Consider the following 26097-nt stretch of genomic DNA (forward strand, 5'->3'; position numbering starts at 1 on the left):
AGAGCAGATTAAAAAGTTGATGAAAAAATGTCAAAGAGGAAGGGCGTTCATCACGTGAAACAGAAAAGTTTGCAGCAAAGGGCTGGACATCACTGGAAAAAAAATTTTATTCTGTTAACCAAAATCTCAAGAGTTTTCAAGGGACTCTAAGTAACAGAGTGTTACTAGACAGAGAAAGACTTTACCTAATGGAGAGGAAAATCACCCACAAAAGAGCATCTTTAGTTGTGTCAAGAAATAAGGCAGAAAATTAAGCAACATACTGCCTCATGCGGTGATCTGAGTTGCTGAATGAAGGCAATGGAAGAACAGAGAACACAACTTGCAGAGCAAACATTCGGCCAGGGATAGGACCGGCTTAACCATAAATCTGACATTCAAGACTGCAGCTAAGAAGTTTAGAAGAGGTAAAGCAAAGCTTAAGGCTGAAAAGCACTCAGCTGTCGTAGTAATTCTAATACACCAAAACACCATCCAAGAGGGAAATGCTGGTGTAGCCAAGATCAGAAGTAGGAAAAGGAATGTGAGTGGGTTAACACCTGAACCTGTTAAGGAGAGATGATTTTTGATTGGTCTGTCACTAATTTTAAAAACATAAAATAAAAATAAAGTCCACTTTCAGTATTTTTTCTATTAAAAGGTTTTCTACTGGAAGCTCCAGAGGAATTTCAACAAGATTTTTCTTCTCAATTACAGTTCAGTGTAAAAAATCAAACCCAAAGAAAACAGATCCAATTAAATCTGAGAATTCGATCTGGTTAGACAATGCTGGCAAGATACGGCTTGTGCATGGAACTGTGGCTGCTGAGCGATCAAAACAAATTGCAGACCTGCACCCTAAACTCTTAGCTGAGAAAATACACATAAATCAAGAAAATGCAAATCATTAATAGGATGCAGCCACTCTGGTTTTCATTATCAGTATTCCAAATCTAGTTTTCTTGTGTTAGTAAAATTAAACTTGTTTAACCTTGTTTGGGACTGAAAGCGATTTGAGAATGATGTGAAGAGTTTTCCTTCCCTAGAACAAAGCAAAGTTTTTATGGGCTTCCCTGAGTGCCTCACACTACCTACATGGTGTTGAAGAGGCCAGAGTCTGTGGCTTTTTCCACCATTGAGCCAATCAGTTAGTGTTCATGACTTATATCCTTTCTGACATACACAAAATTATTCCACATCTGCCTGAAAACTATCAATCAAATACAATTTAAGCAAAAAAAAAGAGGAATGGTCTTGAAAAAATATTTTCATATTTTAAGCTGTAACTCAGAGAAATTGCTTGAGAGAGCATAACCACAAAATTCTGTCTCTTGTATTTGCTAAATGCTTAGCACAAATAGAAAATTTCAAGGACATAATTCTGTACAAATGATAAAAAACATAAACCAGTAATGTTCCTGACCTCTTTGTGCACAGAAGCAGGCTGCAGAATCAAGATTTGGAATAAACATGGTATGAAAAACTTTCAAATAGCAAACAATTGTGCCCCTTTTGGTGAGAAGATAACACATAGGCTTCAACAAAAATGCAGGCAAAGATTTTTTTATTTTATTTCCTTGGACTGGATCAGATTGTTGGTTAATTATACTGCTTTACATTTTTCACCTCCCTGGAACTACAGTCAACGCTGACTTGTCTGTCAGAAAAAGAAGTGGTCTGATTTGCAGTTTACTATGTGCACTCCATTTAGAAGAAACCCTGGCCTCCTCTGTTCTCCCATCTTCTCTCCAGCCACTTGCCCATGATCAAGAGTCTGACACATATGGTAGGAGTTTGTTCTCCTGAAGGGTTATATTTTTTTTTTGCACTAAGAGTATATAGAGCATGACAGTGACATTGGGTCTGCTTTCTCCCACAACGACAAACATTGCTTGTTTGTCATAGGAGAACCTCAGAACAATGCAGGTTTTAATCAAAACAGTAGCAATAATTAATAAAAGCTGTATTATTTTTCTTACTCTTACCGACAAGAGTGCGTTTTCTTGTCCTGACTCCTCCACAGTCCCCATTACAGGAAGAAAACTTTGACCAGTTCGTAAACTGACAGTCATCCTGGCAGGGAATCTGGCAGGTCTGTGTTAAGGATGGTAATGGGCCAGAGTATTTAAGGCACTCACTGATGTCAGCCTGTCCTCCGTCTTGTCTGCGACAAGTAATTGCTGGAAGCAAAAAGGAATGGAGTTTATTTCAGCAGTTTTTTCAAGAATGCCTCTATTCAATTTAGTTAAGTCTACAATATTTTACCACAAAATCACATTGAAAGACCAGAATAGCTATACAACAACCTGATATTTACAATCTTTTATATCTTGAATGAATACATCTGACATTTCTGACTTTTTTGAGATTCTGTTTAAATTTCTATTTATCAGGATTTACTAGGAAAAAAAATATGAATCTTATAGAACACTGCAAATATTATAAAGGTTGCACCATGCTATCCACACGTGTTATACCACTTTTCACATTATCATTTTTCCTGCAGATATATAGCCTATAATTCAGACATTAAAAAACTTGCAATGCCATTTTAAGTAGCTGAATATTGTACAAGCTATGAAGTTGTACCAGCAGCATATATTTTAGAAAAAGCGACAGACATAAAATTTAGAAACATATTTGAGTTCTGGATATCACTTAACCACCTGCAACAGTATTGCTGCCTGATGTTCTTCAGCAATTTTTAGTCTGGAAAAAGGGTTGAAGGACAAAGCATGTTTGCTATGGATGGAGTATCAGCCAAAAGAGGAACAATGTTTTATAACAGGATAGCCATATCTTGAAGAAAAGCTTCTTACTTATAAAAAAACCCCCACAACATTTTATTAAGAAAACTTCAGGTGGCATAAAAGGAAGAAGTTGGAACATAACAAAGAATAGGGCTGTTTCGTTAATATAGTCTTCGTAACAACGTTCTATTATTGTTCCTAATGGATAAGTTTTTCTTTAACATGGTTGCTTATCTATTATTCTAACCTAGAGCCTCAGTAAATCTCATTTTATTTCCTTGCCCAAAACAACATAAAACTTATTACACAGTAACAAGATTGAAAACTTCTAGTTGTTTGTTTACACAATAGAATCATATTTATGCTTCTCGGCACCTGACAGCACACAGTATAGGCAGTATCTCATAATGACTGTGAAAGTAATTTGGGGCACCAATTGTCACAGTAACATTGCATCTGAACACAATATATCATTCCATATACATATGAGGGAATATCATGTTTTATATTACACTCCACTCCATAATTTAAGAATAGTACTTCAATCATACTGACAATAATTGTTTTATTGGTATGTGAATTGAAAAAAAAAAAAGTAAATTTTACTAACCACTTATGGCATAATCAAGTTCAACTGTTGGAAAAAAATGGGGTTTGAATCCAGAGTTTCAAAATAAAACAGAAAACTGGACACCTTTTTTTTTTTTAAGATTATTTTAAGGTAATTGTAAAGGTTTAGCAACCTACGATTTCTAAAAAAAGCTTTTTTGTCTAATAGTTGTAAACTAAATTTCTACCTCGTGATGACTGTGAGAAGCTGAACTTGATGACCCATGTGGTCCGTTTCAAGCCTGTGTGCCTACTAAAACATATCCAAAGATCCCAAGTGAATTGTTATTGCCACACGTCTGTGGTAAAATACTAGGAAAGGGAGGAGGGGATTGTTTTTCCAGAGATGCTAAGCAAACAGCTTCCCTGATCCTTGACTGCCCTTTGGAGCAGGGCGGCCAGCACTGTTTGTAATAGGCTCAGTACTGCATTAAGTTGTGCTTACTGGGGAACCGACCAGCTGTACATTGTCTAAGACAATTATTCGGTCAAATCCTATTATTATTGGTGTAGTTTACATGAGGAAACCCTTTTTTCTTCAGATATAATTACAGTGATTCAATGAGCAAAACCAAATATCTAAAAATTGAAAATCCATACAACAACTATTTTAAGGATGTGTTAACCATACCTACTATAGGATTTCCAAAATTACACAAATATTTTGGAAAAACACAAGTTAAATCACTATCTTCCAATACAAACTCAGGTTATGGTTTTAGATTCTTTTGAGATACCCTTCTCTGTTAATAACCCACATCTGTTTCCCTGAGATAAAAACACAGGTCAGATTAGTTCTACCACAAAGGACAAACCTAAATCCTCTGTCTTGAGTTTGACCTTGCAACACGCATGCATCTGCAAAACTAATTGCATTATCTTCACTATGTTCTCAGGGAGAGAGAGGCCACCATTTTTAGCAATGGAAACTATACCTAGCCAAGGGCTAAAAGACAGTCCACTGATTAACCCAACAATTGCTAATAATCTTCTTCAAAAGTTCAATGCCTATTTTAGATACTGCCACTCCATCTAGTCCTTTGATAGGCCATAAACATTGTCCATTGAAGAACATTCTTTCCTTCTAGCTAAATTGATTTTTTCTAAAGCCAATATTCATTCCCTCATCTTGGTTATTAAACATTACTCCGTCGGAGTCTATCATAAATTTTTTCAGACTCGTATTAGTGCACCTAATTTACATCAAGCAGACTCAGGTGAGAAGCTCCCCTGAGGATTAACACTTTGGGTTTTTTTCATATTAACTGTCAATTATACTGCTGGAATCAAAGCTGGAAAACTCTTCATTCTTGAGACTTAAATATTTCACCTTAATAACAACACAAATTAGAAGACAGCCTGGCATACTAAATCAATTCCTGAATCTTAATTTTCACAGTGCCTGTCCATAACTATTCATATGATTGCTAGTTGACGAGACCTGGATGATTCACTCTATATTCCATTTTCATAATGTTATTCTACAGATTCAAGTATCAATTTGAAAGGTTTATACTCCTTGTGACTGTTGAAGAGTGGGTATTTTTCCATTACTTAAAGCAGGGATTTTGACAACTGTATACATTCCGTTAATACATTATTTTTGTCAGGTAAATGTCTTGACATCTGAAATGCTTTTACTGTTAGTGGAGCTACTTTTTCCACACACAATCTAATTTGGTCAAACTTCTCTCCTGCCTCTCTGATCAAACCCATGGTTCTTTAATTATATTCTGTAAAAGTCATGGAGATCAATGACTAACTCACTATACAGAGAAGTGACTTCAGCTACTATAAAGCCATGCAGTGCCAGACTAATTATTTTGCCTATACAACCACGTTATATTTATTACAGACATTAGCAGTAAGTGGAAAGAGCATGGTTCTTCTATCACTGAATTAAGTCCAAGTAATTGTTAAGTGACAACATAAAACAGGAGTATGGCTAACAGAAAAATCAAATTTAACACGGAAACCATTCACTTACAAAATTGTTTTGGCGTTTAACAATTATTATCTCCCGTAAGAAAGGTGTGAAATAAATGGCAGTTTAAATTTTCTAGACAAGAGACTTTGATGTAATTAAAACTGTATCTGATAGCATTGTTTCCACCAAGCCAGAGGGGACTATGGGCTAATAGATTTGTTGCTGGCATAACGAAACACTAAGACTGTATTTTAACAAGTTTTGTTATGTGTGGTTTTACATAAAAACCTTGCCAGCGTTACCATCATCAGTATACTTCACTAAGATTTCACTGAGATGTGAGATTCAGTGAGACTTACACCTAAAAATTAAAGTATTTTATAAATGAACATGCTCTGTCCTCTGTTTTACCACACACTTGTGATACCATTTTTTCAATTCTTAAGTATTTTTAACAACAAAAATATTCTATTTTATTTCTAGGAAGGCAAGATTTATTTCAGCACACTAATTCTTCTTACACCTACTATCGATGCTGCCTAGGGTATAATTTCATCTACATTTATTTCTTTTTCTGTGGGACACAGCAGACTAGACACTGCATGATGAAGTGTTTCTATCATGAAGTATCTTAATCAGGAGCACGTGCCAATAATATTGTGAAAATACAAGCCTGAATGTTCTTTACCTGTCAAAGAGAATAAAAATGTGTTTCTGCCAAATAAAGTTGTCCGGAGATTTTGGCTCTTCTTTTGTCAATAAAAAATTAATTTCTCATGTAAATACTGCTCTTGAGCACTGTTGTCCAAATTCTTACTTCATTACAAAACCTGAAGCTGCTGGCTGTCCTTTGCAGTGACTGAAATATGAACCAGACAATACAGCACTCTCATCTGTTAATTTTTGATGATGTTAAAATAGTAGTTTATATCTCCATGAAGGAGCAGCATTCCTTCATTATTTTGTCTCCTTTCTTGTGCTTTCAATGAGGACATGAAAATACCACTCGAGCAAATCCCCCTCGCATACATAAGTGATGCCCAGAGAGGGAGGCTGCTGTCCCTGCTTAGCCACAGCGAGAGGAAAGTGCTTTTGACCACCAGTTCTACCTCCGAGCCTCCCCACGGCTCAAACAAGCCTGCAAGGCCTCCTTGTGTGCTCACAGCCATCCCAGGAAGCTTCCTCCAATTCCCCTGCTCCACTGTCTTTCAAATAACTCTACATACACCATGCGAATGAAGAATAGCGAGAGCTTGTGATCAGCTTTCTAATAACGGCCAGTTCCCAGCAACATCAAGTACAGCTATTCAGATATTTTCTCTGACAGCCAGGTTACTCAAGCTTCTGCTTAAATTTTATAAATAAGCTTCCTCTTACAGAATATGTTGACAGATTTCACAATTTTCATCCCATTCCTCCTATAAAACTCTGAGGAAGATTTATGGTGGCAAGGATTGCAGGCTGTGCATCCTTTTGCAAATCTCTTTTCGGTCACTGGGATAGCCCTTACCATGTGTATCCATCCATATACATCATGATGTGATTAGGCTATTGCAGTTTGGACACTCGAGGTTCTCATCTGCTACATGTCCTCTTCACTAGCGTTGGGATGCAGTCCAACACGCCCTACTTCAATCTGCAGAGGCTACTGGCAAAACAAGCCTTTTTAGCAAGTAAGTTTCCTAGGCTTTCCTATAAAATTCAAAAGGGATTTGAATCGTATTTCTAAGTTCCTTCAGAAGTCACTGGAGCTGAGGTTTACTGACGTAGATTTTTTTAAGATATGAGCATAACATAACACATATCTGCTTAAGTTGTTCACAATTGCAAACTTCACGCACTAATCTATCTCACTGAGCAACATAAAGTTTGAAGTTATCTATATGCTAATAAATGTAAGCCTGAAGAATATAAAGTATTATCTCTTAGCACACCCTAGCTGGAGCAGGTTCCTCTCACAGTGAGTTTTATAGCCCACATCTTCATCAAATACTAGTAGACTGGCTTTATCAAGCATTTACTCTCTTGTTCTAGTTTTTGTAATTTTTCTGTTGTTGTTTCTTCTAACACTTTGTGCCTCTCTCCCCTGGGTTCCAGGTGACTCCTCAAGACACCTGGTCAATTTACTCACGTTAATTGAGAAATAGGTTAGGAAAATAAACACAATAGAAATGCTGTTGCAGTAAAATATGGCTTTTCTCTACATTTCCTGTTGGATATCCACTCTGTTGGATAGGGTGAAAAGGAAGTTTCAAACTCCTTGTTGATGCACCCATAATATCTTCTCTTGAGGGTTTTGAATAAGAGACAAAAGTCTTAAGTTAATGCAATTCCATACTACATTCCTGCTCTGCTTATCCACTGTTAAAAGGGATTTTACCAGTGATATGGCTCCAAATTTTCATCCATCATAGAAATTCAACACAATTGTCATGACTAACTGCCTTGTTCAAATAAAGCTGATGACTACAACAACGAATTTGCTGCTCAGGAATTAAATGCTATGTCACTATGCTTAGATTTATATATAAATACCTGTCCATCATTTGCATGAATAATTAACAAACTTTTTTTAAAAAAATTCTAAAAAAAAATCTGTTCTTGAAACAAAAAACCACCAAACCCTTTTATTATCTTTCCTCTGAATTGACTCAAACTCTAATTTTGTAACGCATTCATTTAACCTGACATGATTTGTAATAAAACCTTCATTATACAAGACAGCTAGAAACAGAGCTGTCTTTAACAACGAATCACAATTCTAAACTTTAGGATTCACCCAAGTGTCTCTTCTGCCAAGGAAGACCAATGTGATAAAAAGTTGAAGAATGGAAATGTAAATAGTAAAGCTGTGATATAAAGCAAGGTGTGCATATGCTTTAGTTACTCATAGACTCTTAAGATCAGACACCTAACTAGTCACTTGTAATGATTTCTAACTTCTAGTTTTTCCTTCAGATTTATTTATCTTTCTAACTAAAATATGAACAGTGCAGATTATTTTGTTCAAAATAAACCGCTAATGAATGCGTAGTCAGATGTGCCTTTTCCCTGGTGTATGTTCCTGCTCTTTCTTATTTAACACGTTTGCTGATACGTTATGTGTTACGGTGTGCATAGGCAATCAGATCAGAAATAGGACAAACTAACAGCATTGGCAACATCCCCTTGCACTGAAAAAGTGGAACCCAGAACTGTTCTCACATACAAGAATGCAATTACTTGCTCTACTGAGTATCGACACAAAATGAAAGGACAATCCACAGGAAGCCAAAGGGCTGAGATTACTTCTATAAGATTATTGCTTCACTTTATCATCAAAGGTAAATTACCACAAACAGATGAATGAATGTGTGATTTCTGCATTCACGAGCACCACAAATTTGAGAGATAGCTCTCTTTCAATTGAGAGAGAAATGCTACTATGTCTACATCTTCACAGTATGGTGAACATTTGTACAGAAATCACCAACAAACAATTAAATGAACTGTTCAAAATATCTTTATTCCAGTAGCACATAATAAATACAGTATCAGAATGCTATACCAAATAGATTTCATATTTCAGCATTTAGCATTTCCTGAATTTGGGGTGGTTAAAAGGACTTGCACAGTAGTAGCTCAGTCTTTTATGGGTTTACATCACAAAATAATCTTTAAATAAATGATTTATAGTACAGAGCTTTTAATAACATATTGTCATGCAGTTTTCCCTAGCCTGTAGAAACGTTATTTATGACAAGCCAAGTAGGCAGGCAGGAGTCAGGAATTAGCAGGGAGAGGGGACAAACCCTCTTCCAGAGTCTTTCTTCAGAAACTGGTGAAATCTTTCTAACACTGTCCAGGGCACAGCTCAGTCAGCCAGATGCTTGCTTTCAGGTCAGCCTCCCTTCAGTGAGCACCTTGTGTGAAATCAACTTTTGTGAAGAGGACCAAAAAAAATAATGGGCACCACTGAAAATTCACACATGGCTATTTTCATGGCAGAATTTGAAACGTAAGAGGAAAAAGGGAGTATGTTAACGCCCTGTGTAGGAGATAACGTGTATAAAACAACTAAAACACACTATCCATGTTCAAAATGCAATTTTCTGAGGTGCAAACTAAATAAAACCTAAACCAATAATTTCTAGAATTGCAGAAGTATGTTTTCCAAAGTGAAAGTTATTTTTGTTACTTTTTTTTTGTTACTTCCAAGTCATAGAACCATGGAATGGTTAGGGTTGGAAGGGACCTTAAAGATCATCTTGTTCCAACCCCCCTGCCACAGGCAGAGACACCTTCCACTAGATCAGGTTGCCCAAAGCCTCATCCAGCCTGGCCTTGAACATTTCCAGGCACGGGGAATCCACAGCTTCTCTGGGCAGCCTGGTCTAGTGCCTCACCACCTTCACAGTGAAGAATTTCTTCTTTAGATCTAATCTAAATCTGCCCTCTTTCAGTTTAAACCCATTATCCCTCGTCCTAGCACTACACGCCCTTGTAAAAAGTCCCTCTCCAGCTTTCTTGTAGGCCCCCTTTAGGTACTGTAAGGCTGCTAGAAGGTTTCCCTGGAGCCTTCTCTTCTCCAGTCTGAACAACCCCAACTCTCTCAGCCTGTCTTCATACGACATATTCATTGTAAAGTTGTTCAAGAAAATAGAAAGTATTTCACTTTTCTCAATCTGAAGAAAAGCATTACTAGTTTAGCTAGATCCTAAAGAATATCAGTTTACATTACTGAGCACAAAAGTAAAAGATACATTGTCAGATATTAAAACACTGAGACGTGATACATAATATACCTGTGTTTGAAACTTACGTTTTCTGTTAATTTACATCATTTACATCAATGGAAAAAATATTGGGCCAAAAAAGGCTCTGTCTTTAATGCCTGTAACTTTCACCACTGCAACAGGCTAGGCAATATTTAGATTTGTATTTAGATACTTAGACTGAGGCTTCAATAATCTTTGGTTAATCAACCTAAATAACTTTCTCACTTTCTTTGTGAGTTCTACAATAAAATTCATACATTTATTAGACTTAATAAAAAGCAAGAGCAAACAAAAATCTCCCCTTTCTAGCAGCTGATCTTGGAAACATTACAGAAATCTACCAAAATCACCCGTTTTCTTCAGGCTTAGCTGCTCCCAGGGTTCTTAACTAAAGATTGTTCATCCTACCACTTGACCACAATACACTAGAGAGCTACTTCCATTGTATCTGCTTGTAGGACTACTGCTTGAATACATCATCCTTCGTAAGATCAAACTTTGTGTAGTACCAGAGGGAAATTCTGCCAATCTATTTTGTCAGATTTGAAAACTGTATGCCCAGTAATTCCACAATAATATATTACTCTACAGGTGTGTGCACTGCACATGACTGAAATTACAGTTCAAAGAAAGGAAATTCTCATGATGCACAAGAATAATAAGAAATAATTTGCATGCATTACCTTTAGCTATCTTTATTAACTGACTTTGAAGTCAAGAGATTTAGGTACTATCATATAAGTACAGAAGATAACATTTTGTACTATCTGAACTCTTACCATCAAAGACAGAAATCTTATTTTCTCGGTGTGTAATCTGAATACATCCTCCAGAGCTGCTAGAAATAGACTTCATTAGTGATGGACCTTCGAAAAAATTACCGCAGCCAGAAGTCTTTTGTATTAGAAGACAACGCCTTCAGGTTTTATTTTGTGGTAAGCCCTAAACTGATCTCCTGTAACACCTTCTGAGGCAGTGGTAGGAGTTACTAGCTTAAGATTTACTCTATGACTTTTTAAAGTATACCATAACCTTCTTTATACTGCAAGGAAGTTAATGACCAGAACATTTTACTTCTGCAGTTAGTAGTGTCCTTGCTCAGGAATTTTACAATCTACTGAGCCAATATTGTTTTAATGGATAGGAGTTTGCCCTCAGAAAAGGCAGAAGAAAAAAACCTTTCTGGAATTCAGGGTTGACTAGTAGTTCAAAGCAATTCAATTACTGTAACATGGTAAGTAGGAACTGTAATTATTTTCATACTGAATTTACTCAATGCGCCTAAAAACTGTCTCCTGACTATACTTAACGGCCACACATACAAAGTTCTGTTAAATCCACAAAACTCTGTATGAAGACAGGTGACAGTAAAGCTGCATAGGGATGCCAAAATTATTTGTTATCAAACGGAAATGGTGGAAAAATGTCTGAATCACTGCGCTCAAAGAGTCAGTGGTTCTGAAGTCCAACCAGGTTAAGTGTGCTGCACCTCAGTAGTTAATTCCAGGGCCAATTCAGTTTAGCATCTTTAACAACCTGTACAGAAAGCATCCTCAGCAAATCTGGGGACAACATCAGTTTCAGAGGATCAGTCAATACCTTCCTGGAGGGTAGGGCTGCCATTCAGAGGACCTTGACATCCTGGAGAAATGGGCTGGCACTGAACTTTAACAGTCCTGCATCTTTCATGCTCCTATTGCTCCCTACAACTACCTAATTCGAGGGTATAGGGAAGAGACAGACAGACTGTTCTGAGAGATATATAGTGAAAGGATAAGGGGCCACAGACACAAATTGCAGCAAGGGAAATTTCCGCTTGGATATTAGGAAAAAAAATGCAGTGCTAGTCTGGACAAGCACTGGAGCAAATGCCCAGAGAGGCTGTAGGATCTCCATCCTGGGAGACACTCCAAACATGTTGAGACATGGCCCAGAGCAAACTGCTCTAATCTGAGTGGGATCTAACTTTGAAACTGGCCCTGCTCTGGATGGAAGGTTGGACCAAGGGTCCTCCAGAGCCTTCTTCCAACTCGAAATTATTGTAGACTTCTCTATCCTAAGTTTTCAAAGAAACACTTAGAGCGAACTTAATCTTATATTTGGTCTAATGGATATAGCCACAAACATTTCTTCATATCCTCACCACACAAAAAATGACACATTTTCACAGGTGAATTTACACAAACTTTTTCACAAAGAGAGGCATGTAATGTCACTCATCTCTTTCTTTTTTTTTTCTTTTTGAAAACATAGTTTCCACAAACACCTCTGCAAACTTGCTTCAGCTAAGGATGGTGAAATAAACTGAACAAATAATACCATAAAATTAGTCACTAATGTGGTATCTGTACTTAAAAATAAATTAATAATGATATTTTATGAATAAAATACTTGCCAAATACCAGTTAGGATGCACCCTACCATACTATCATTCAGCATTTTCCTTTGCTGATGCACAAAAAGATAGATAAAATTAATGTTGGGTTATAATGACTAAAATTGTAGACATTGCCCACACCAGTGCAGCTACAGATTTCTGAGGAACACATGACAGAAACAAAGGGTCTAACCTCTTGCTTGTAGCCCAGGTCCACAAGTCTCATGTGCTCCCGGGCTGTCCTGGCGCACGTACCATGGTACTAGCTGGCACCTGCGCCACTTGTGAGTCTTCCACCTGAAATGAAGGGGGAAGTAATCAACTTCAAACAATCTATCTAAACTTGTAGTAATCAAAACTGAGGCAGCACAAGTGCTAGATAGTATTAGAAACCACCGTAACATTAATACAAAGCATTAACATACTTATACCAGATGTGAGGAAGAAATTTCAAAAAAGAATACTATACACAATAATAAAATGATGTGACTTGAATACGCATTTAACAGAACTCCTTTGCTATGGATTTATATCTGAGCGTGCTCAGAGTATTTTACCAGTCCACAAAACGATATAATAAAATTTGAAAAGTGGATTTAGCAAAGTAACACTAACATCTCGTAGAAACAACATGGACCCATTAAACAAGGATGAGTTTTAAATACTAACACTCCCTAATAAACCTCCTCTCTTTCTCACTTGTCCTTCTTTCCATTCTTCTTTCCATCTATCTCAGTAAAATAAAGATGTGTTGAAGTTTCCCAAACACACTCCAGAGATAAGACTCCAAGACTGATTTTGGGTTCACGGAGTATTGGGACTGTCTTTTGGCAGTAAATACAGACACATATAGGTGTTAGCGCATTTCTTTCTCTTTTTCCTTCTTTCCTATTCCCCAGGTCTTTTCTTCCCCTCTCTTAGTCATGCCTTGCAACACAACAACCAATGGAGCAATTCTGCCTTGCTTGAAGCACAAACAAGACTTGGAGTTACAAAGTGACAAAGATGAGGTCAGATGAGCAAAGTCTTAGGATTTTTGTTCTGTTTTCTCAACTTCGAAATGATATGATTACAGGAGTAAAGTTTTCACAACAAAAAAATTCCTTTATTAAGACTGATCTTCCAAACACTATCCCAAAAGGAGAAATGAGAAGCAAAAAGGGACCACAGGTACAGCAAAGCATTGGGACAGTGGGTTTTAATGACTGTGAGGGCTCCTCAGGCAACCTCAGAGCACCTGGGGTCTCAGTCAGCACCTTACAAACGTGGAGCCAAACAAGAGATCCAGCACAATGTGAATATGAGCCCAGACCATATCAAAATAAAACACAGAGAAAAAGAACTTGCAAAAAACTCTGATAAGAAATGCAATATTGTGCTGCTTAAATTATTCTCTCATTAATATAAACTGCCATGAAACTTTTACAAGGTTCCTTTCTAGTGCTGCAGAATACCCTAGGCCTTACATATAACAAATCCAGGCAAGTCTAGTTATTGTCACACCTCTGAAATAATCCACAGTTGCCTGAATTACTCAGAGTGGGAGGAAAATAAAAAAGCTACGTCCACAGCTCAAATCATCAACTGCTCTCATGTTTAAAATTATCGCAGCTATTTTGTGCCTCAAGTTTCATTGTACCTTGCCTCCGCAGGCCACTATCTAAACTAAGGCATGAGCCAAGCTGAGTGTGTGAGTCCATCTGTCATGGCATGTGTGTAGGTCAGAAAGATGCTAAACGAAATATACAGAAAACGTTGTTAGTATTAGTTTGTGTCATGAAATTTAAATCACCTCATCTACCACTCCCTAGCACCTCTTCTGCTCAGCACATCATCATGCACTGCCTCAGGTAAAATTTGATCCTGAAGATACTAAAGAGATGAGGAGCAGCCAGCATTTTAAAAGATAAATTTCTGACTTTAGTATTAACTAGAAAAAGTTCTTAAGCTATATTTCTCTGATGTTGGGAGTATTGATTTTGGGAGCTTCCCAATGCTGTTTCACATCCTTTCATATCTTCCAGTTATATACAGTGTGATTTCCTAATGAATTTGCAAAGATAATTCTTACTGGATGACGAAAGTAACACATTTCTTGAATATCAATTTGTTTTGGCTAAAATAAGCTTAAATTCTATTTGCACTACTGCAACAGGGGTTCCATGGGAACTACCAGGTGTTCTTTTCTAGCCACTGGAGAAACAGAACATTGGCTTCCAATTAAAATATATTTATTATTCATAAAAAAAAAAACTTTTTAGTTTTTTTTTAATTTCGTCAAGTAAATCCAACCATCAGAATTTTCTAAACTTTGTCTGTATCAACATCCAGACTTGCTGTAAATTTAGACTTTCCCACATCACTCAGACAGATGCTACAAAATGGCCCAAAAATTTTTTCTTAAGCAGTTATGGTGGATCCCCACCTGTTCAAACAGTCCTCACCATTCTCTGGTGAAGATTAGGTCAACACAGAGAATTTTGTATCTTAGGTGACAGATCAGCTGTGGACTACCTCAGGGCTGACAGGGATGGAGAGATGGAGGATACAGTGCATGGCGCAGTGTGGCAGCAGAACTCTGCTCTCCTAAACAGATGAGGCTGCATGTCAGTGCTTTGGAAAATTTAGAAAGGAGGATCTTTTAAATCTTATACAATTTCAAAATAGTTACTAAGAAAGATTTATCCTGGAACGCAATTCTTAGTAGTTGCAATGCTCCTGCAAAGGAACTGGAACAAACTCACTGTGGGCCCAACTGAGTCTACATATCTGTTCTGAAACGTTGATTTAGTGATATATAGTATTTATATGAAGAAGTGAAATTCAACAAGCTTTTGAGGTAATTCAAGTTGAAAAATCATGTCTGAGCTGCTTCTGGTTGATTTAGACTACCTGTAGCTATAGCAGACGGGAGAAGCTTCACATTCCTTTTCCTCAAACAAAGAGTCTGGGCACTCACGACCACCGTTGGCGGGGAGCTGGATGATGACTCGGTGACGGGACTGCTTCTTTACTGGGACACCCCCTGCGAAGAGTAGAAGAGCTTGTTTCTCCTGCTACTACATAGGGATGACAGTAATTAGGGGAAAAATAAGATTTCGTGTAACAGATATTTGAGTTCATTGCTGTAAGAGTGACATGCTATTTTGTCCATAAGAAGAAAATTAAGCCTAATAGATAAAACACTTTAATCTCAGCTAAAGACCAGGAACCTGAAATAAACAGAAGGAAACAGCAGCAATACTGTACAAATGAATATACAGGTGAAGTGAACACACAGTTCAAGCAAACAAAATTAAACCAGCTCTGTTTGCTGCTATAATTTACAGTTTCAAAGTGTAAATTTTCCCTAATCATTGTATGCAAACCCAGAAATTAATGGAAAGAAATTATCATATTTCACAATTTTTCCACGCAGAAAATGACTCCATCAGAAAATCTGCTTGCCTTTTGCTTATCTCCACAGTCAGAAATAATTTACAATAATTCTTGGTTCTCTCCAGCCTGGGCTTTTAATTCTGCTCCCTATACCCTCGTTTCCCACCTGAGATGAGCATTACCCTATCTAGAGACATAAAAAATATTCCAAAAGAGCATGCTTTACATTTAAATTTGAAGTTTTATTTCCCATTCTGGAATTAATTTACAGCTTACAGTTTTTAATTATTATAGTTATTCATTATTAATGATAAACAGTAAACAGTTCCTGTAGGAATTCTGATTCCACTCATCTTCAGATATCAGTTCTTCAGGCAGCAAATTAAGAGAAAACCCACAAATTTACATTAATTCCATAGCAATACCTAATATACAAATATTGTTAGGTAAAAATATTGGATTTTTTTTTCTTTTTTTTTTTCCTCCAAAGAGCTGTAGCACAGACATTTGGCTGACTGGGTTGATATCAGCTTTGGGTGGGTTATTACAGCAGCTGCAGCTTGTCTGAACACAGAAGTGCGCTGGACCACGGCCAAACAATTGTAATTAGGAGCAAGCGGTAGGAGAATCCCGGCGGTGGCTTTCCACCACCTGGCTGCTTTTCAATGCAGAGGAAACCCTCCACTCCCACGTCAATCAGCTCCAGGAGATGCTAGGAGCTGGCACAAGGGGCAAGACAGACGCACAGCCCAGTAAAGCTGCTGGCCAGCTTGCTGACACAAATGGGTAAAACCCATGAAATAAAAATTGTTTGTGTAGTATTAAAAGAGTCTGACTCACTGACTAGACAAAAGGCCTGTACTGGTTCACAAATAAACTGCTTTTTAGCAACATATGTGCTAGTTTGTAGTGAATATTCATGAAGACACGTTCATTGCATCAAGGCCTTTCTTAAAACCCGCAGAAATCAGAACAGAAGAGGATGGCATTTTTGTCCAAAATGATAACAAAAGTATTTCAGAAAGAATCATTAGTATTGCTGTTCATTATTAAATACTGTATTAATTTACAACTATTTAATAGATTCGGATTTAATGGTCTTTCTTCACTGCTCTTTTTCAAAGGTTATAAATTTAATCTTCTTAATCCCTTTTTTATTTGTTAGAATGCACTAAGTACTAATAAGAATTACTGCAAAAATGACTTTGTGCTTGTGTCCTTTATAAAGCATAAAGAATTGGCTGTGACATTTGAAGTGTGTACATTTGATATAACAGTATCTTACATTCTAATAATATGGTAGCTGTGAGTAATCACCATGTCCCACACGGGGATTAGCACCCCATGGAACTCGGGGTATTACAGACTCTGTTTGTAATAGTACATATCATAAAAATAGCTCCTGTTAAGCTTAAAAAAGAAAAAAAAAAAGCAGAAAAATGTGGGCAATATTAAGGCAGTCATCACTTGAACGTTATGCATGATTTCACTGTTAATAAAAATTCAAGGGAGACCTGCACTGTTTTAAAGAGCTTTGCCAAGTGTATTACAACGATATTGTAATGTATGTTTAAGTCAGGCCATTAACATCAACTTAAAGTCTGCTGATTTTTATTAACTTTGATTTTCCTTGGAGAAGAAGAAACAAGCCAAAATGCTATACAAGTGTATATCTATCTATCTATCTATCTCCCGGTATATAAAGCCTCAAGTTTTCTGATGAGCAAGCAGCATATGTATTTTCAAATGCCAAATCTGACCATTTAATAATCCAACAATTCAAATACAGTTGCTACACTTGTACAAGTATCTGTTTTGGTCTTACACTAAGAGTTATGTGTCTTCTCTGTGATTAGTTATCTCTTTATCAGTGGGAGATGCAAACAGGATTTTGTAACCTAAAAGTAGGAAAAATGAGAAAAAACAAACAAACAAACAAACTGATGCTTATAGAAAACATATAGAAATAACTGTACTATTCAGCAAAAATAACAATGTCCTCCTTGCAGCTGCTCTACCAGCTATTACATGTTCTCTGTCAGAGAGACATGTCTATAAGTATTCTGCCAAAAGTGACTGCTAGTCTAACTCCTTTTTTTCTTACAATCTGTCTACTAGCACACAACGGATAAAATTACCTTCTTGACATGAAGAAGGGCACAATGTCCAGTCACTGAACGGAGTCACAATACAATCTTTCCGACAGGGAAGCAGACAAGGCCTCACTGTTTCTGGTCGGAGGCTCTCAGGGCATCTAAAAAAAAAAAACCCCAGAAAAAGAAGTGTTATCAAATAAACAATCATTCTGCAGTGAAGTGGTGAATCATGAGAGGTACTGAATGCCTGCAGGCACATGAGAGGAGTGCTAGTTGTCCAGGATTCACCAGGATTGAGCTAGGAAATAAAAACTGTTAGAATTTAAATGTAGCTGTCGGAAGCAAGCCAAACCCAGTGCATTCTACACCTGAGCATTTAACTACAAAGTCATGATTCCTCACTCAGCATTCCCAATGCTGCCTTTGAGTGTTCTTTTCACCTTCTAAATGATTATGAAGAAAAGCCATCTAGTTTAGCTTGGCAAAATACGTTTTTAGCTCTTCATAAATTTACCAAAAACATGAACTCTGGAAAGAGGCATATTTAAACTAAATAACATTGCAAACCCAGGAACAAATACATATAAGCTGGCCATGATTATGAGAGAGAAACCAGAAAAGGGTTTCAAACTGCCAGATCAATGAGACTGTGAAAGACTGCCAGAAAGGACAGAAAACATTGCTTGTTTTAGGAAGAGGCTTGATCAGCATACAAAAGGGATTATTGGACTGCCACATATGGGACTCATTAACTCAGGTCATATTCCCCCATTCTGTGTTCCTATTTTTTCATCAAGGACAAACAACTCTCTATGCTGCAATACTTGTTCTCAGAATGATTCAATAACTCTTGCAGAAGTACTGCAAATCTTTAAAATAATTTCAAAATTACTATTGCCCTAAAAGTGCACAGAATGTGGCTGTCAGAGGATTACATAAAGAGGTAAGAAAAACATCATGCATCTATATTTTAGAGCTTTTGGCTCATTGCAGAAAAACATTACTATGACCAGCTTTTCCTCTTGTGGCTGCTGGGCATCTTGGACCAGAGAGATGAGAGTCTGGTTTTATATTCGGATTGGATCAGCTGGGGAAGCTTGGCTTGAGCAAGGCATCTTTCTTGCCAGGCTGAAGGGAGCACAGGCAAGTCTAGTGATGAAATACTGAGAAAATGTGGTCTCCATGGTTAGCAGAGGACTATACCTGTGTCAGTGTTGAAGGAGAAGCAGGAGGAAAGGAGAAAACTCGAGTTGCAGCTTTACAGGAACATATTCATCAACAAGACTTGATAGTTCATGATTTGCACCAGTTGTCTCTGCATTTTCCTGACAATTCACATAAAATTCTCAGAGTATGATCCATTACTGTGAACCAGCACTAGCCTCTTGGTGCCCTCTCATAATGACATATCCACCCTTTCTCTTTCCTGCCCTAAATACCAGACTGAAAGACCACAAAATATTATAGCTATAGCAACATAAATCTACATCACTTCTCTGTAAGCTCTCTACATTTTTTAAGTCAAATTGTGCTTGTTTTTCCTACGTGATTCATAAAATCAGATTATGTATGCATGGGTGCATTATATATGGTCAAGTACACTTTAAAAAAAATCTGCCCCCAATCACATACATCGACTACACTTTCAGAAATTTTCTCTAAGGTTAAAATTCAAAATGCTTCTGAAAAGTATTGAACATTGGCTTACTAATGGCTTTTTCCTTAAAGAACAACAGAACTTATAAGCATACAAAATCTCTGAATTATGCACATTCACTGCTTCACTGAGAATGTCATCTTTCAGGAGCGCTGAGCATTACAATTTCTCTTCAGATCCTTGGGCAAGGCAATTAGTTCAATTAGAACACCATTTCTATCTTTTATATTGTTTGTATTTAGTATATGTGGCTTAAAGCAAAGTATTGATTTTTTTGCAGTCCTTATTCAAGGTCAAATTAAACAGAAAAGATACAAGCTGAAGTCTGTAACTCATGAGGTAGATAAGGCCAATAATATTGATTGTATCATACCACAGTAATCCTTTTTATTAAGGGGAGTTTAAAACAAGGTTCCCATTTACATTTTCATGTTAAATGTTTGGTTCTTTAAAAACAATTCAGTGATTTTAAAGTGACAATTTGAAGAATCAACCAAGAGTTTTTTCCTCATTTCACAGGATCCATTTATGACACAATAAAACAGCCTCCCTCCCAAAAATTTAAGGTCAAATTAAAGGCAGATAAACTAACATTGGATTTAAAAAGGAAGATAAATCCTTAGAGGCTTTTTAAAACATAAAATGAGTACCAAATAAAAGATATAACAGTATCATGATTGAACAGAACAGAAAATTAATGCAGATGCGCAACAACTGAGATGACTGAATGTGCTGACATTACTCTGCATATTTCCACTTAAAGTATATTAGAAATAAGTCTACTGCTGAATAAAGCAACAAATGTCAGGCACCGTGCAAATATTTAGTGCAAGAACAGCTGCCTCATGAACTTTCTAAATGACTTCTGCTATCAGCTATCCTAGTTTTGAATCTGTCCTGCATGGCAGATATTTACAGACTGCCAAACTGTATGAAGATATTATCAAATGCATTTTACTAGCAGCTAATCTGTATTTAACCCTGGTCAGATATTAAACTGCAAAATGAAATCATTGGGCCAAAGGGATCTCTTGAAAAACAAGTATATGGGGAAATAACCGCATAAAGGTGGTCAAACTAATGTTCAAACTAATGCTCTGTCAGAGCTGTACTGTGCTTGACCTCCTCAGTCTGCTTCTGAGAAGATGCACTTACATGGGTGTACTGTATTTTGACCCAAACCAGTATTTTTGCATGGAACTGCACTAATCCATATAGTGCACTGCTTGCTTGGAGGTACCACAAGGATCTTGGAAACGGTGCTGTGTTGCACACCACACACATGCCTCAAGACTTTTATCTCGACTCAACCTGATGACGGCAAGGATCCAACTGGATTTAGCAGTCAGACAGCTGTCAGCAAAATCACCACTGTCAATATCACTCATAAAAATCGATAGTGAGAAAGGTATTTTATAGTCCTTCTATAGCTTGAGGTTTATATTTTTAAAAGATCAATTGTTCCCTCATGAGAACACAAAGATGGAGATATTTTTGTCTTTGCATGCAGTCATCGGCGATATATATAGAGCAGTAAAATCCAAAGATAATTACAGCATGAAGATATTTTTTAAGATCTTTACTTTTTTGGGCCCACTTGTCCCACGTTGACTCTTACGCAGATGACCTTTCTCGTCTGCATCCCCACAGAACAGGTGGCCTCCCCGTTCCAGCTGGCAGAGGAGTTGAAAGCAGAGACAGACGTATCCTCTATGCACTGTCCCCACGGGCCGGTCTGCCAATGATACACAGTGCAAGAGTGTTCGTTACAGCTGCGTGTTTCCTGCAGGGCACTACTATTTGGGCACTGTATTCCTCCTGGAACAAGAAAACAAGGCAAAAGTTCATGCAGTGGAAGGACATAAACTGTTTTATTAAAAAAAAAAGAAAACCCACACTTTGAAATGTTAATATTATGACTCTGATTACATGAAAGAAATATTCCTCTTTCCTCCTCTTCATATGACCAATATGGACTCTGATAAACTTCAGTCAGCAGACTACACAAAACAGAATGTGCAGGGACAGGAAATGTAAATGTATACAATAAGGATGCCAAAATAATAGTAACTTCTATAACACACCAATATGCTTGGAGTAATCTACAGGCTTTTTATTTTGGGGTTCTCTAAAAGACACTACAAGAGATCACATAAGGAGGTATGAGGGCTCTACGCAGAAGAAATAGTTAAATATTCTAGTTATGCATGTGTAGAGACCTGTTTATGTCTAATTCACGGATCAATCAAAAAGATTTTTGGAGCTCTTGTCCTAGCTCCCAATGGATATTTATCCATTTTACGTAATTACCAAAGAGGATGGCACAGCTGGCAATTTCAGGTCCAGACTGAGATAATAAAGGTTGTTGCAGGTAAAGATTAAAATGCATTCATGTGTCAATAATTGTGAAGAAAAGCTCAAATAATGCTATCTTTGCTGTGTCCAATTTCAGATAGTATGTTCAGTTTCTTATATTCAAGCACTTCAAAGCTAATCTGGCCTTCCAATCCTCCATGAGTAAAGAAGAGGTCTTCCCTAGCAGAATTGATGATAGGCTACGAGGTGTCTAGCCCTGTGAGTAGACAGCATGTCTGCTAGATTCTGATGCTGCTAGACATACAGAATTCACATTTAAGAATTAATTAAACACTCATGGCACAATAGGTCTCCTATCTCCAGATGATGGAAAGCCAGGGGAAACCGAAACAACATTTTAGTCTTTCCTAAAAGACAAGAAAAGTAAGAAAGATAACTGACAGAGGAGTTTTTTATTAGTTACTACAGATTAACTATACTTTGCTTTTCAAGGAAAAAAAAAAACCCGTATGCTCACTCCAAGCACATATCAGAGAGCATATTAGCCTTTCTATCCCACCTCCATACCTATGGACATGCAAGAGGCGAGGGGTTTTAAAGCACTTATTGTTGAGAGAAATTACACAAACAACTACAGGTAATGAAAGAAACAAGGGATACTTCAAGTACTCCAAAACAAGTAAGTCAAGTGTCACAAGCGGTGAAAATACTTTGTATCCTAAGTTGCTTTTGTGGAACACCTAAACCTGCAGCAAATGTGAGGAAAGGGCCATTCTAGTGAAACCACAGGACAAAATTCAAATTCTCATATTGTTTTTAACTTTCAACCTTGGGCTAACAATATCGATGCAACCAAGCAACAGCAAACATCACGTTAACTGAGATGTCATGCCAAAGACAAGCTAATCAAAGGGGTATTAGAAAAACCTAAAAACCTGTGAATGTAATGAAACAAGGGAATGGGTTCTGGCTCAAAATGGGTGCAATTCGAGTCTATCAGATTTGCTTTAAATATACGTCAATATGCATAGCAGCAAGATAAAACACGTCATATGCATTTTCCTAAAAAAAAAAGGACATAAAAAACAAATGGTAGAACAAAATTATGGTTATGTAATACGTTTCAAAAAGTTATTCAAGCAGGATCCTTGAGGAGATAAAAAACTTCTGGCTAACAGCAGCAGATAGTAATACAAACAAGGAAATTAGGAAAGTGAGTGTGTTTTGAAAAAGAAAAAAAAAATTAAAGATAGTAAAAATAAATTAGTTGGCACAAGGCAGAAAATTGATCCATTTGAGAAGGAGTGTAGACATGTTCCTCCAGTACGAAGGTTAAAAAAAGGAAGATTTAGAAGAGATAAGGAAGGTTACTAAATAAATTCTTTCCATATGATGTTAGCTCAAAAAGAAACACAAGGGAAATATTTAAGCAAATTCATAAATCAAAGGAGGGGGTGTGGGAAGAAACATTTCCCCAGGAATGGATGTCACAACCACCAGTTCCTAAGGCATTTGAGAATAAAGTGACAACTTAGATTCAGTTTTGACAGCTATGTAAGAATGTATATTCAGGGGAAAAAATAGAGTGACATTGACTTGTAAATGAAAAACATTGGGGCATAAATGTCTGCAGCTCAGTGGGAATCCAGCTCTATTCAGATGAAACCAGGAGTTAAAAAAACTACGTAAAGAACAAACAAAATGGAGAAATAATGTTACTGAAATATAAAAAGACTATCACTAGCACTATATTTTTGCAATACTAAAAAATGTATAATTTATTTATAAATCAGTGTGCTGTTCTCTCCAGGAAAACAGCATTCCCTTGTGCTCCCTCAAATTAAAATAGGTACCAAAAAAGCAGAAGGGGTTGGAAAACTGGCAGTTAGAGATACCCTTTATAACATCTGCGTAGGCATAACAAGATCAGGGCTGCTCAACTTTAAGAGCATTTCACCAAATGAGGACAGGTTTGACAGGAATATAAAAATTAATGAGTATCAGAGAAAAAAATAAAATAGACATTTAATTTTATCATAATACAAAGGGACATCCAATACTAAACACATTTTATATAATACATGATCAGATTACTTTAAATAAGTGCTTGGCAGTACTAAAAATACTCATTTCAAGGTGCAAAAACCAGCTGGAGCTGAAGCATTTCTTTTTAGTTTTGGATACTTAAGTAAAGCACACTTGGAAATGGAAGGCTAGCTTTACAGAGAGACTTGCATACTACTCATAAAATGGCAGAGCTATGAGAGTAGTTTACTTGAACGCTTCAAGAGAATTGTCATAAGCTTAGATTGCTTTTCTGCCCGATTTGGAGCTGGTAACAGGTACGACATCTCACCCTAGGGTATTCAAGGATTGAATTTTATAAGTCTTTCTTGTGACACTATCTTGATAATTTCCAAATTTCAAAATGCTGAACATTTCCTAAAGCATTTAGGATCATTTTAATTCATCATTTTGATATCAATTATTTTACAAATGCATGTAATTTTATAGATGCATTTCAAAACAGCTGGAATAATCTTAAAGTTCGAGAAAAGAGCTGCACCTGAAGTGTAATCTCTCGTAATCTGGGGAGTGAGGTGTTACTCATTTCTTCTTTGCCATAGGAATGAGCTTGGCACTCCTTGAGGCAGCTGTGCTTCCCGAAGACAGACATGGTTGGTACATGCAGACTGCTAACATAAGAACAAAGACTGCCCTGTTGGTGCAGATCTCCTGTTCCAGTTCCACAGGCATTCATGCTTCCTCACCTGGTTTGTGTAAATTATACAAACCAGACCTGTCCCATAATACACAACTGGACAGGAGTTGGGGTGCACCCATGGGAGATGAGTAATCTGTCCTCAAGTCCTTTCTCAGACAGGATTTGAGTGCCAGACCCCACACTCCAGGCAGCAATCTGAAACAAGGGGCTCCTGAGGGAAAGGGGAAGCACAGTAACGTCCTCTCCCCTGGCTCCCCTCCACAAGCGGGTGCCAGGTCACTTTGCAAGCCCAGTCTGAAAATTCAGGTTCCCCAGTTCCACAACTGAGTGGTTTTTTATTCCTGTTTCAGCTGAAATCAGTCAAAACTCATGAAAATCCCTGTCTTCTCCAAAACCGATCCTTTAGTGAATAAGCATTTGCTGGGAAAACAATTATTTGGTTCTATGCTTCCAGATTTAACTACTAAACACTGTTATTTGAAGCTAGGAAAATACAAATATTAAAACCAAACAAACCGAACAAATGCAAGAAGAGTAAACATATTAAAAAGCCCTAAATATAATTTCTAATTTGCAACTGTGAAGTCAAAATGCACTGGAATTTTAACAGGAATAAAATTTTAAAGTGTATCAACCATAATTTGCCTAGAGTTGAGAAGAAACTCCTTTGATCCAGCTATTCCTTACAAGTTCAGTAAACCAATGTTGCAGATATATGAGAAGTAGGAGCTATTGGTCTCTGTCAAACAGAACACCTGACAAGATGGACAACTGATATTTTGTACTACCTAACTCAGTGATGTTTAATAGTCTGTGATGTACAAGGTCACATAAACAGTCCTGTTGGCATTATACTTTGCTAATCTATGAACATGCAATAGCCATAGTAAGACACTGTCATGCATATGCGTCCCTGACCTAAGAGATATTTCAAACAAAATGGTCTTTCACTCTCATTTTATTAAATTAAGATTTTTAATCAGATTACTTTCTTCTTTGCATTTGACTTATCAGGTGTTTTTTTTTTTAATCTTTACTTTTCCAAAATCAGTATCAGTCATTTACTACTGATAAAACTTGGAATGTATCCACAACATTAGAGTTATGCTGTATGGCACTGATTTGGCTGTGTCAATCAATGGCAGTGTATGACCACTACAAAATCAATCTGCATATCTACTATTTACTAAGAAATTAAGACTCATTTAGTAGCTTTTAGTTCCAAGTCATGGCCTATGGAAAGTAGTCTTAGTGCATATTACTAATTATATAAGATGTACTGTAAGCAGGAAATAAAAATTAACAGAAATACTAACAGAAAAGAAAACAAAAATAGAGAAACCCTACATTCAACAGAGATAGGCTGAGTTGTATACGATGCTTTTACCAGACTTATGCAGAACAACCATATGATGTATCGGGTAACATGATTATGTCCTTTGCTGTCATTTTATATTTTGAGACAGTGTCTTTCCTGAATTTCTTACTGTACCATGAAGATGTATTTGACAGTGACACAAATGAGC

At 37.0% G+C, this 26097-nt stretch overlaps 1 protein-coding gene across 1 annotated transcript in view; it reads right to left on the bottom strand.

The window, feature by feature from the left end:
- THSD7A (thrombospondin type 1 domain containing 7A) overlaps window positions 1–26097 on the bottom strand; it is a 208175-nt gene that overhangs the window by 43647 nt on the left and 138431 nt on the right. The window contains exons 9-13 of the mRNA XM_086614618.1: window positions 21114–21348; window positions 17916–18031; window positions 15292–15424; window positions 12593–12696; window positions 1965–2159 (exon numbers count right to left, since the gene is read on the bottom strand). Coding sequence (XP_086470744.1) covers window positions 1965–2159; window positions 12593–12696; window positions 15292–15424; window positions 17916–18031; window positions 21114–21348 — 783 coding nt within the window. The remainder of the gene's footprint in view (window positions 1–1964; window positions 2160–12592; window positions 12697–15291; window positions 15425–17915; window positions 18032–21113; window positions 21349–26097) is intronic.

The sequence above is a fragment of the Tauraco erythrolophus genome, chromosome 7, assembly GCF_009769465.1.
Source record: "Tauraco erythrolophus isolate bTauEry1 chromosome 7, bTauEry1.pri, whole genome shotgun sequence".
NCBI classification, from domain to species: Eukaryota; Metazoa; Chordata; class Aves; order Musophagiformes; family Musophagidae; genus Tauraco; species Tauraco erythrolophus.